At 55.1% G+C, this 12,922-nt stretch overlaps 1 protein-coding gene across 13 annotated transcripts in view; it reads left to right on the top strand.

Annotated features, from left to right (window-relative positions):
• The first annotated feature begins 7,353 nt into the window (after positions 1-7,353).
• The window catches only part of SIN3A (SIN3 transcription regulator family member A), an 84,567-nt gene continuing 78,998 nt past the window's right edge, over positions 7,354-12,922 (top strand). For 2 of the 13 annotated variants that reach the window (XM_063794211.1, XM_063794214.1), the window contains exon 1: positions 11,896-12,013. Coding sequence is in view for 1 of the 13 variants with exons in the window: in XM_016927208.4 (XP_016782697.1) it covers positions 7,582-7,635 (54 nt within the window). In the remaining 12 variants the exon portion in view is untranslated. Of the gene's footprint in view, positions 7,789-9,434; positions 9,630-11,720; positions 12,077-12,922 lie in introns of those variants that run through there. The other 11 variants (XM_016927208.4, XM_063794216.1, XM_063794217.1 and 8 more) reach the window with 11 other exon arrangements.

Here is a 12,922-nt window from a genome sequence, read left to right as displayed (position 1 = left end):
CTGGCTACTTCTCTAATGCTGCTGCGTAGTTTGTCTTAAAGCCTCAAGACTGGCCAGATGTGCACCTGAGTAAAGGTCAGCCATTTCATCTGGGGGCTCTTTCTTGACTTTTAATGAATTTTCTTCTGTGAAAAAATGTATTTTTAATAAAAAATTTTCTGTGGCCAGCATCCAGTGGAAGTCTGGAGTCTGATGTGCAGGGCAGATACTGGTCTGGAGATGTCAGTTTAGGACTTAGTTAGACAGAAGCAATGAGCCTTGAAGTGAGAATGAGGAAGGCAAGAGAGGAGATACGTTTGGATGTCACCAACATTTAGGTAATGGGTGGAGGAAGAAAAGCTGCTGAAGGATACTAATGAACAGGCAGAGGTAACTGAGCACAAAGCCAGGCTGCTTTGTCACAGGCTGCTTTGTCACAGGCTGCTGAGAGGTAGGTAGTGGCTGGGACGAATGAACAAGATCTGAAATGTGGGTTCATTAGAAGTCTTCGAAGGGACTATGTGGCTGTTAGGGAGGCTGCATGAGAGAGATGTGAAGGAATAGACTGCAGTGCCCAGGCTGTCCTCACTTAAACCAAAACAAGGCCCACCTTGATCTCTTACACATTAGGCTTCTGAATAAGATTTTCTTTGAACAAAGGACCTTGCTGGGTGCAGTGGCTCAGGCCTGTAATCCCAGTGCTTTGGGGGGCTAAGGTGGGAGGATCACTTGAGGCCAGGAGTTTCAGACCAACCTGAGCAACATGGCAAAACCCCGTCTCTAAAAAAATAAATAAAAATAATAAATTCTCAAATGGCAAGCTATTCTATTTTTAAAAAGCAGTAACAAAGGAACTCGTTGCTTTAAAAAAAAAAAAAAAAAGGTCAGGCCAGGCGCAGTGGCTCACACCTGTAATCCCAGCACCTTGGGAGGCCAAGGCGGGTGGATCACTTGAGGTCGGGAGTTTGAGACCAGCCTGACCAACGCAGAGAAACCCCATCTCTCCTAAAAATACAAAATTAGCCGGGTATGGTGGCGCAAGCCTGTAATCCTAGCTACTCGGGAGGTTGAGGCAGAAGAATCGCTTGAACCCAGGAGACGGAGGTTTCGGTGAGCAGAGATCGCGCCATTGCACTCCAGCCTGGGCAAGAAGAGCGAAACTCTGTCTCAAAAAAAAAAAAAAAAAAAAGCCACCAAACAACTGGTAAAGAGAAGGAAACACTTTGAAAACATAAAGCCAGGTAAACTGAGGAACATGCTGAGTGACCCAGAAGGGTAAACTAATGCTCAGCCAGGGGAAACATTTCAAGGCAGTGAGTAGCAGTCATAAAAATTCCTTCAAACATTCCGAGCCTCCCAGGAGAATGGCGTGAACCCGGGAAGCTGAGCTTGCAGTGAGCCGAGATCGCGCCACTGCACTCCAGCCTGGATGACAGAGCGAGACTCCGTCTCAAAGAAAAAAAAAAAATTCCGAGCCTCCAAGGCCACCCAGAAATCAGAAATTACGGAATATATACCATCTAAACCTGGTTGCAAGAGAAATGGAGTTTCTTCACATCATGGGATTATTTGGCCCTCTAGGCCTGCTCCAGGGCTCATTGCTCAATCGGACTTTGCATTTGAATGGCCAGGAGAAGAGGGAGGTAGGGATGAGATAAAGGAGGGGAAAAAGGTATGAGAACTCTTGACTGAATGCTAGGGATACTTAATTTTTTTTTTTTTTTGAGACAGAGTCTCTGTCGCCCAGGCTGGAGTGCAGTGGCATGATCTCGGATCACTGCAACCTCCGGCTCCCCGGCTCAAGTGATTCTCCTGCCTCAGCCTCCCAGGTAGCTGGGACTACAGGCGCGTGCCACCATGCCCGGCTAATTTTTTTGTATTTTTAGTAGAGACGGAGTTTCACTGTGTTAGCCAGGATAGTCTTGATCTGACTTCGTGATCCAAAGTGTTGGGATTACAGGCGTGAGCCACCACGCCCGGCAGGCATACTTAATTTTAAATCTCACATCTTCCCACCGAAGTAGGTATTCTGATTCTTAGATTACAGATAAAGAAACTGAAAAGATAAATGATTTGCCAAAATCATCTTGCCTTGAACCTAGAAGATGCTTTGGGTTGTGGGTTCCTGGGGAGCCAGCCTCATATCCTCCTTACCTGGATATTACTGAGAGTCTTAGCCCTCAGAGGTTGTGTGGATAGGGTGCTGACACTGATATCCTTGGCAGAGTCACTGAAGTGCAGGCCCTAAATGTCTCTCAGTCACCACCTACCATAAGTGCCCTAAAGAACTTTGAATGAGTCCTTTTTGTGAAAGAGAGAGGGTGTATGTGAGACACCTGTGAGATTGAGGGTGTCAGGAGGTGTGATAGATTTGAGTTTATGTGTTGCGAGTTTAGGTCTTCTGTGTATGTATGTATGTGCATCAGACAAATGTTGCTTTTCTGGATAATTTTCTGGAAAAGGCCAGAAATCATTTAGAATTGTCTGAGGATAAACTGATCTTTAAGTTAGGGAGGTGAGGAGTGTGGAGCAACAGGGGAGTCAGGCTGTTTTTCTCCAGGCCCCAACCTGGGTCACTGGCCGGAGTGCACAAAGACAGCGTGTGGGAGTGGAGGCAAGGCTTAGACTTTGGACCCAGACTTCCCTTAAGCTATTTGACTTGAGCAAGTCACTCTACTGCTGTTAGCCTCAGTTTGCTCATCTATAACTAAGGATAATAATCCCTAACTCACAAACTCTACAAGAATTTGTTGTTGTTGTTGTTTGAGACAGGGTCTTGCTCTGTCTTCCAGGCTCAAGTGCAGTGGTGTGATTACAGCTAACAGCAGTCTCAACCTCCCAGGCTCAGGTGACCTTCCTGCCTCAGCCTCTTGAGTAGCTGGGACCACAGGGACATGCCACCATGCCCAACTAAATTTGTTTTTATTTTTTGTAGAGACAGTCTCACTGTGTTGCCCAGGCTGGTCTATGAGACTTTTCACATAAAACGGGCCTCCAGGAATCAGAACCTGACCTACCAGTGTGATTTCTCCTAGGAGGGCCCTTACCCAAATCCACTTAATTTTATTTTAATTATTATCATTATTATTATTTTTACTTATACCAGTTGGTTCACAAAGTCCACTTAGTTTTGTCTTCACTGATAGGGTAGTCGGGGGAGTAGCATGGATGTAACCCCTCAGTGCAGCTGGCAGCTGGAGGGACAATGTCACCAAATCAAGCGTTCTCTTTCCCAAAGACTGTGGGACTTGCCGTGCTGTCCAGGTGTCAACATACTGAGTCAGAAACCATCACTGGACCCCTTCCAAAGGGCCCCCTGTATCTGACCGCAGTGAGCTCTGGGGACTCAGAGGTGCATCGAAGTGTCTGTCCTCAAGAAACTCAGTCTGCCAAGTGTTCAGGAGGAGGTCTCCACCAGGGTGGCACACATAGGACCATGGGCAGTGTCAGCAAAGCCTGGTTCTCTGAGTGGAGGTAACTGTTGCAGTTGCAAATCCTCCATGAGTAACTGCATCCACAGCACAACACGTGCTGCCTAGTATCACTGTCAAATGCTGGGTCTTTGGCTTCCACAGCAGCTGAGAACGTTACCAGGTGATAAAGCACACTTTATCATCACATTTGATCCTCATAACAGGGCAAGGATTGCTATGTTATCCTCTTATATAGGAGAGGAAGCTGATCCACAGATAAGAAGGGACTAAGTGGGAACCAGGGGACTCAACTTCCAGACTAGTTCTTTCTGCTCCACCAATCTGCCTCATCTCACTTTGACACAGTATCTGTTATGCCTTCAGCTAGAGCCCCTTAAAAAATTAAGAAATAGAGCAGGAATTTGAGATGGGGATCCAGCTATCAGGGGATTGGTTCTTTTTTTTTTTTTTTTTCTTTGAGATGGAGTTAAACTCTTCCCCGCCCAGGCTGGAGTGAGATGGCATGATCTCGGCTCATTGCAACTTCTGCCTCCCGGGTTCAAGTGATTCTCCTGCCTCAGCCTCCTGAGTAGCTGGGATTATAGGCGCCCACCACCACGCCCAGCTAATTTTTCTATTTTTAGTAGAGACGGGGTTTTGCCATGTTGGCCAGGCTGGTCTTGGACTCCTGACCTCAGGTGATCCAACCACCTGGGCCTCCCAAAGTGCTAGGATTACAGGTGTGAGGCACTGCACCCGGCTGGGTTCTTTTTGAGACTCTGTCTCAAAAAAAACTCTCAGAGTTTCACTCTTCTGCCCAGGCTGGAGTGAAGTGGCGCGATCTAGGCTCACTGCAACCTCCGCCTCCCAGGTTCAAACAATTCTCCTGCCTCAGCCTCCCAACTAGCTGGGACTGTAGGCATGTTGCCACCATGGACAGCTAATTTTTTTTTTTTTGAGACAAAGTTTTGCTCTTGTCACCCAGGCTGGAGTGCAGTGATGTGATCTCGGTTCACTGCAACCTCCACCTCCCAGAATCAAGCGATTCTCCTGCCTCAGCCTCCCGAGTAGCTTGGACTGTAGGCACGTGCCACCACGCACAGCTAATTTTTTTTTTTGAGATGGAGTTTCACTCTTATCGCCCAGGCTGGAGTGCAGTGGTGCAATCTCAGCTCACTACAACCTCCACCTCCTGGGTTCAAGTGATTCTCCTGCCTCAGCCTCCCGAGTAGCTGGGATTACAGGTGCCCACCACCATGCCCAGCTAATTTTTTTGTATTTTTAGTAGAGATGGGGTTTCTTCATGTTGGCCAGGCTAGTCTCGAACTCCTGGCCTCAGGTGATCCGCCTTCAGGTGATCCTGACCTCAGGTGATTGGCCTCCCAAAGTCTTGGGATTACAGGCACGAGCCACAGCGCCCAGCCCACGCACAGCTAATTTTTAAATATTTTGTAGAGACAGGGCCTTGCTCTGTTGCCCAGCTGGGATCTCTGTTCTGAAGAAAAACTTGGTCCTCACCCTAGGGAGGATGAACCTCAAACTCCATGGCTCTGCCAGGGTGGGCCTCCTGCTGAACACATAGTCCTTATCTCCTGGCCTTTCCCTCTCCATACTTTTCACCCAGTGATTCAATCGACTGAGCTACTGCCTATTTTCCAGTCTCCAGACTCCAGTTGGGGTGACCCACTGCCCTTCCAAAATCAGTAGTTCTTCCCACCTACCCTGTCTCCTCAGTGGTAAGCTTCCCCGACCTGGATCCTATGTGAGGTCCTTAGAGTCTATCTTTTTTTCTTTTTCTTTTTTTTTTTTTTTTTGAGACGGAGTCTGTCTCTGACACCCAGGCTGGAGTGCAGTGGTGCGATCTTGGCTCACTGCAAGCTCCGCCTCCCAAGTTCACGCTATTCGCCTGCCTCAGCCTCCCAAGTAGCTGGGACTACAGGCGCCCACCATCACGCCCGGCTACTTTTTTGTATTTTTTAGTAGAGACAGGGTTTCACTGTGTTAGCCAGGATGGTCTTGATCTCCTAACCTTGTGATCCGCCCACCTTGGCCTCCCAAAGTGCTGGGATTACAGGTGTGAGCCACCACGTCCAGCCGAGTCTATCTTTCTATTCCAATTTCCAACCCCATTTCACAGGGAAACTGAGGCTCAGAGGGAGGAAGAGACTTGCCTAAGACTATAACACCAGTCGCTGACCATGCTAAGTGCAGAACTCAGATTACCTAACTAGTAGCCTCAAGCTCTATCAACTCTTCACACAGCAGGCCGCAGGCTACTTCTTTCCCTCTACTACCCACACTGAATCACTCACCTACTCCCCTTGAGTCTTTCTCAAATACAGGCTCTCCTTCAATATTCTTCTCACCGGCTGGGCGCGGTGGCTCACACCTATAATCTCAGCACTTTGGGAGGCAGAGGCGGGTGGATCACAAGGTCAGGAGTTGGAGACCAACCTGGCCAACATAGTGAAACCCCATCTCTACTAAAAATACAAAAATTAGCCGGGTGTGGTGGCACACGCCTGTAGCCTGTAGTCCCAGCTACTCGGGAGGCTGAGGCGGGAGAATCGCTTGAACCTGGGAGGCGGAGGTTGCAGTCAGCCGAGACCATGCCATTGCACTCCAGCCTGGGTGACAGAGTGAGACTTTGTCTCAAAAAAAAAATAAAATTCTTTTCACCCACTGTCACTGTTCTGGTCAATCCTCCTTCCGTGTCTCCTGAAGTATTGGGATAGACTTCCCAATAATTTCCTAACTGGCAGCAGACCCTCATTCTGCCCATTGGATGCCAAGGTCCTTCACATTCTGCACACCCCACCTTATCCACATTAACTTCCTTTCCTCAATGCCTCAACAAACAGGTTTTTTTGTTTGTTTCACATTGTGTGCTCTGGCTCTAGGCTCAGCTCTCTGGAATACAGACATGTGGGGTGGCTTCTGTCCCCTAGAACCTCCTTTTGGTTAGAAGTTATGATAAATAAAGCAAATGAGGCAAGGAAGGATCTGAGTCAAAGCTTTGACTTGAGGGCTGCTGAAGGTGGGGAAAGCTTTCAGATTGGGTGGCTTTGATAGAGAAAAGAAGCCTTCTCTTTCCCCAGCTATTCCTTCCACAAGAGGCACTTCTGCAGTCTCCAAACGCAGTATTACAACAGCCTCTGGGCCTCCCCTTGCTGCCTATAGGCACTTCTCTCTCAGTGCATCGTCAGAACCCATCTTTCTGCCAGGGTGACAAACATCTTACACTATAGTTCTGGGTCTGTGGGCCTTGTGACCGTGCTGCCTGCACATTCTGCTGCGCACGTCCAAGAATTTTACTCAACTAAAAGTCTTAAACTGTTTGTTCCATCTCCCCACCCCTCCTTTTTTATTATTACAGCCACATATGAAGGTCCTTTTTTGCATTTACCCCTTTGTGTCCTTTGATGAAAATGACCTGCCCCTCCAATTTGCTGGATGAAATATTTAAGACCCAACTTGAATGCCACCTCCTTCATGAAACCTTTCCCAATTCTCCTTCAGCGAGAAGGAATCTCTCTTCTCTGAGCTCCTATTTACATACACATTCCTATTTTCATACACATTCCTGCCTTGCCTTAGTTCCTTACGTAGAATCTCCTCGGCTGAATCTGGAGCCCTTGGAGGGGTAGAGTAAGCATGTCATCCAGTCTGTAATTGCACCCAGCAGCAGGTACGTATGAATGTCTGCCTCACCCACAGTAGGTGCTCAGGCAAGTGCCTGTTGCCCGCGGACGCAGGGCTTCCTGTTTGCATCACTCATTTTTAGGCGCCTAACAGAGCGGACCGAACACGGTTAGGTCACACAGCCACAGGAGTCTGCCCACTCCAGCCAGTGACTAGGGTGCTCCTACCCTTCTCTCCTACCTAGTTCCAAATGGGTTGTGTGTGTGAAGGAAGTTGGGGCCGGGTAGCTCCGCTGGCTCCTCCTCCGCGTCCACCCAGCGGATCTCCGAGTCCCAGGCGGCCTCCCCCCAGTCCGAGGACCTCAAGAAACTCGAGTCGGCGGCGAGGGAGCTATATGGGCCTCTACCACGGATGCGTCTCCCACTCGCGTTTAGTTTAATTAATTAATTTATATTTTTTGGAAGGAGGGGGCGTTCAATGAAGGGGAAGAGGCGGGGCGAAGGGCGGAGGCGGGCCCAGGGTGACTGACGTGAGCGCCGGGGAGCCAATGGCCCGTGGGGGGCGTTCCCCCCCATTCAGGACTCCTCGCCTGGCTCGGAAGGTATGTTAAACAGCTGCTTTTAATTTGGTCCCCCCAATCTCAGGCGTTTGGGGGGCTAGTCCGCCGGCCGCTCGTTCTGGCCGGCCCGACGTGGTGTGGGCCCTGCGGGCCCTGGGACCGAGCTGAGGGGAGGCTCGGAGTTCTGCGGCCGAGGTAGGCGAGGGACAGGCCAGGAAGGAGAGCTCTTGGCGCCGCCCGCTCGCCAGTGTGTGTGTTTCCCAGCCGGGCCGGAGCCGTGGGAGAGGGGTGGGCCTGGCCTGGGGTCGTCCCTGCGCCGGCCGTGTAGCCTAGTTTATCTCACCGAGCAGTCGGTTTCGGTAGGTTTTGGCGGCGGACTGGAGAAGGGGCGGGCAGGAGACCCCCGGCTCCTGTTGTGCCGTTTTTTTAAAAAGAAAAATACTGGAAAGAAAAGGGGGATTCCGCACACCGACTAGAACCGGGCCAGAGCTGCGGCGTGCGGGCTCGGCAGGGGGCGGCGGCTCGAGCATGGTTGGCGGGGCCCACTGAGCTCGCGGCGCCCGGAGTTGCTCGAGAGCTGGAGTTAGCGAGCGAGCCGGGGCCCGCGGCTTCCCTGGCTACCCACGCTGGACAAGGGCGGCAGCCGCCCCGAGGGTTTTGTTTTTGCCCGCAAACTTGGAGGGGGCGGTGGGCGCGCTCCGGAGAGGCGCGGGCACTGTGGGCCCGCGGTTGTTATGGACTCTGGGGGCGGGGGCAACACCGGACTTGCGGGAGGGGCGGCCGGGGGCGGGAGAGGCCACCGGAAAGAGCCCCTGCGCCTCGCCGCTAGCCCTGCGAGCTGCCGGGTCTCCAAACTCCCTGGCCGTGGCGGTCGAGTCAGCATTCGGTGCCGGAACCCGTCAGGCCGCGACCCAGCAAGGAGCTCGCACCGGTGGTGCGGAAAACCCCCAGGAACTCGGCGGCTTCGCCCGCGGCCCCGGCTGATCCCCTTGCAAACATGGAGCTGCCTGCTTCCCCGCCCACCCCAAGGCGGCGGCGGCGACTGCTGCTCTCTTCCCCTCCCCCGACCGTGCCGCCGCCGGGCTCCCCCTTCCCGCGAGGTGCCGCTGCGGACCGCTCGGCGCGGATGGGGCGGGGGCGGGGGCGGGGGCGCGGGCGTGTGCGCGCCCACGAGGGGGTGGCCTGAAAGGGGCAGTGAAGGTCGGAAACTGGGAAAACAGTCTCCACGCTCGGAATCGGGAAAAGGAAATGCATCAGCGGGCGGGGAGGGGCGCGGGGGGCGCGCCTGTCAGCCGGGATGGCGGCCGCGGGCGGGGAGGCGGGGCGCCGGCGGGAACCGTCCCGGCCGGGCGGGGCGACGCCGGGAGAGGCGGCGCAGGGGCCCAGTCCACCGAGCGCCGGGCGGCCCCTGCCTGCACTCCTCGGCCCAGACTGTTTACTATCTACTCCGCCGGCGGCTTGTGCAACCAGCCTGGAGGGGAGCTGAGGGGCGGGCCCCTTTCCTCTCTCCCACCCACCTCCGGCTCGCCCGGAGGCCCCGCCTTCTCTTGTCTTCCACTGGCTGGGCGAGACTCCCTTTTTTTTTTTTCCCCTTCTTGGATGTGGATTGGATGACATTCTCCCGAGCTCCGCCTATCGGGAGGCCGGGCTGGAGTTTAAGTTGCTAGGATTTTTTTTCCGCGGAGGGAGGAGGGACGGTTCTTGCGGATGACGTGAGGCGCAAGGTCCCGCCCCCGCCTCTGATTGGTGGGGCGGGTAGCCCGGCCTCCTCCGGCGGAGAGAGCTGGGAGGGGAAGTCCACCCTTGTTCCCCACCTCCCTCCGCTCTTGAGCGCGCTCCGCACATGTGTGAGGCCCGCCTAGCTCCTTCGAACTGTCCTCCCGCCCGGAAGTCCTAGGCTCGGCGCCCTTGGCGAGGGGGGCGGGGAGAGCCGAGAAGCCACACAAAGGTTCCACCGAGGCTCGAGACCTGGTAGCCTTCGGGGTGAAGCCAGGGGATTACAGTGCGGAGTGGATTTCGGGAGCGAAACTCCGGAGGTTCTGCTGGGTTTGAGATCTGCCTTTCGGGGCCGGGGCCAAGTACTAAAGTTCTAACCCTGTCGCTTGGCTATTTCCGTGCCCCTTGACTTCCCTGAGCTTAAGCTCGAGAACTCTGCAGACGCTGCAAGTGTCTGTTCTTTCCTAGGCATGGCAGCGGCTGTCCTTAGTTGGCTGTATCTGAGACACTCTGACAACCTAGTGCCCTGGCCTGGGGCCCTTAGGCGAGATTTTAGCGCAGTTGGTACCCTGTGTTCACGGGAAGTCGTGGGCGGCCTAATGCTGGCTTGGGTTCTGAGTAGTTCTTGATACCATGGTGGGAATGCCCTGTGGTACTCAGTCTAGTGGTGGAAGGCGGCGCAAAGTTAAAAGTAGCCTTGGGTCAGTTCTGCTGGAGTGCCGCTTCCTCCTAACCTCCAAGCAGTTTGGCCCTGGGGTCGCTTCGTTGGTCTGACTTATTTTTAGAGCTCTGTCCTGGGGCAGGGCTTGGCTACTGGCGAGGCTGCTCCCACCTGTCGGCTACCCTTGGAGTTCACAATTCGCTGCTGTGGTTTCGCGGCTCGAAGCCATCGCTGGAGTCAGGCCCACCTGCTGCCAGAGCTCGTTCCTGGCCGTTTCCGCTGGATTGCAGAGGGAGGACAGTGTTGGACCTAGGCGTGGGTTCCCTGGGCGTGTCCCTTGGGGTCTTAGCTCTCTGGGAGGAGGGTTCTACTTATTCGGGAGAGCGGTAACAACGTAATCCCGTCACCTCTCCTGGCGCTGAGAGAGCGCCCCCCAAAGTAAGATCAGCGTCAGGCCCACGCCCTATTTGGTGAATAAATAAAAGCAAACTAGGAATTGAAAGCACTTTGTCTCACTGTGTGTTCGAGGCACTGTTACCTACACAGAGAGGGCACAGGAACTGCTATTAACACTCCTGGCCAAGGAGAAGGTGAACAGCCGTTATCTTATGTCTCCAACTACGAAAATTTTATCCATTCTCTGAGTGTGGCATGTCCCCAAGGTTAATTTATGCCGTGGCCTGTTTTGGTGTTTTCCTCTCCTTTCTCAGTTCTGAGGATGCCTCCAGATTCACCCGGGAGATCGTGAGTACCTTGTGCCTCAAGCTCCGCCTTCCGGAGGCTTGCCAGGGCGGTGGCTGTTAGAGCCCGCCTCTCTTTTGGTTATCTCCGCCCTCTTAGGACTGCATATTCAGCTCTAGGGAGTTTACTTCTCCGCCTAGGTCTCCAGACCTTAGTTCTGTACTCTACTTGGCTGAAAGGAGTTGCCAGCTGCTCCGGATATTTGTGTTTACAGGGACGCAGTGTGTAGAATGTAAACTGTAAAGATAACTGGACGGAAGGATGAGTTCTCATTCTTTCATTTTTTTTGTAAGGGAGTCCTCCATGGTGGGCTGCCTTTCCTTCAAATCCTAGGATGTGGAGTCTCCGCTGATGAGCTCCGCTCCCCCTCCTATCTCGGGGCCTGGAACTCCGAGCTTCAGTCTCTAGTGTAAACATTCCACAAAAGGACTGCTAAGGTTCAGCCTCCTCGCGCAGGGTGGAATTAGCTCCTTCCTAGACGGGCGCCCTGGCCAATGGAGGGTCCTACCAGCGCCAAGATATCCAATCCGACTCTTGGGGCGGGGCCTGGCCCGGCAGTGCGGTAGGCGGAGCCTGTTTCACTTAACAGACATTTTACCCCACATCGGTTACTTACCTTACTGGGGCGGTGGGAGAGCCAGGGGTAGCCTTCCAATGCGATGACCGGCGGAGGCGGGAGCCAACTTGTTAGGCCTGTGGCTGAGACGCTGCAGGGCGGGTTATGTGGTGTCCTCCAATGAGACAGGAAGAGCTTCCCTGCTTCCTCCAATAGTGTTGGGGCTCGGGGGTGGGCTTCAGCAGTCCGTCTCCAATAGGCGGGGTTGAGTTAGGGAAGCTCCCCGCCAATAGGGGCGTGGAGAAGGAGAGCGGCTCCCCCTCCCCTACCAGTCGAGGGGGAAGGGGCGGGAAATCATAAGACAGGCCTCGGTGGTTGGCTGAGTCTTTGACGGGCGGGTATTGCGTCCTGTGTTGGAACGAAGCTGAGTCTTCCCTCTGCGGGGCGGGGTCGGGGGAGTGGGCGGGATTTCCCGGGTAACAGAGAAGCGGTCGCGGCGGTAGAGGCGGCGGAGACGGTTTCTCCATCTTCCCCCCTCCCCTTCCCCCCTCGGAGTTTCCCTCCCTCCCTCCCTCCCTCCTTCCCAGTCTGGGCAACGGAGCCTGTGACCGCTTCGTTAGTGGAGAGGTAGCTGGCAGTCCGCTTCGGCGGGCCTGTGCCCCGCGCCGTTCTCGGGGCCTCCCTGCTGAGCTCGCGGCTCACGCTGAGAGGGACACGCAGTGACGAGCGGCCGAAGCAGCTTTGCGGTGAGAGCACGCTGGGCCGGGGGCCGGGCGGGAGCCTGGTGGCGGGTAACGCCGGACTCGAGGGTGTGTATTTTGGGGGGGGGCTGACCTCCTTGGCTTCCCGTAGAGCAGACGGGCGGGAGGTGTGTGGTTGTGTGAGGGGGGTGGGGGGCGGAGCGGGGTAGCTCTCCGCGCGGGAGGGGGAGGAGAGCGTAGTCCCGGTGCGCGCGGAGGGGGGCGGGCTCTCGCGCCGCCGCTCAGAGGCGGGGCCGGCGCGCGCGTGCGATTGTGGAGAAAGGGGCGGGGCCGGCTTCGCGCTGAGTGCGGTTTGCGGCCGACCACCCCCTCCCCTCCTCCTGGGGTGGGCGGGGCCTCGGGCTGGCGGCCGCGCTCTGGCCTGCTGGGGTCGGGGACGGGTGGGGGGGGTCTCCCGCGTGTAGATTCAGGGCGCGGCAGGGAGGGGGCGTGAAGTCTGAGTTCCTCCGCCTTCTTGGGATCCGGTTGGCCGGAGGGGCCGTACTGATCCGTGATGCCACTCCCCTTGGCCGACCCCCCCTGCACCCCGCCCCGGCCCCGGGTTTCCGCCTCCTTGGCAATGAGGAGGTGCTAGGGAAAGCCCGCTGTCGGGTCTGGCTGGGAGTCTCGGCGCCTAGATCTGCCCCGCCCTATGTCTCCGTGGGGAGGGAGGGGCACCCGCCGACTGGGAGCTGCGGAGGTGTCAGGACTTACTCTTGTGGCTGGGTCATGCCTTCTGCCTGGGGGCACAAGGGCCCTGTGCAGGAGCTGCTTTCTCCGCTTTGCTCCATGCAGCGTGTCTGGCACCGTGCAGCCAGGAGAGTGGGAGCATGGTCACCCCCACTCCCCTCTTGGTTGTAACTATTGGGGCGAAGTGCCCAAGTTCCTCTTGTAGGAGCGTGCGTGGCTGGTGCT

This window comes from Pan troglodytes, chromosome 16 (assembly GCF_028858775.2).
Source record: "Pan troglodytes isolate AG18354 chromosome 16, NHGRI_mPanTro3-v2.0_pri, whole genome shotgun sequence".
Classification (NCBI taxonomy): domain Eukaryota; kingdom Metazoa; phylum Chordata; class Mammalia; order Primates; family Hominidae; genus Pan; species Pan troglodytes.
The sequence above is the reverse complement of the archived record's forward strand: the minus strand, read 5'-3'. Positions and strand labels throughout refer to the sequence as shown.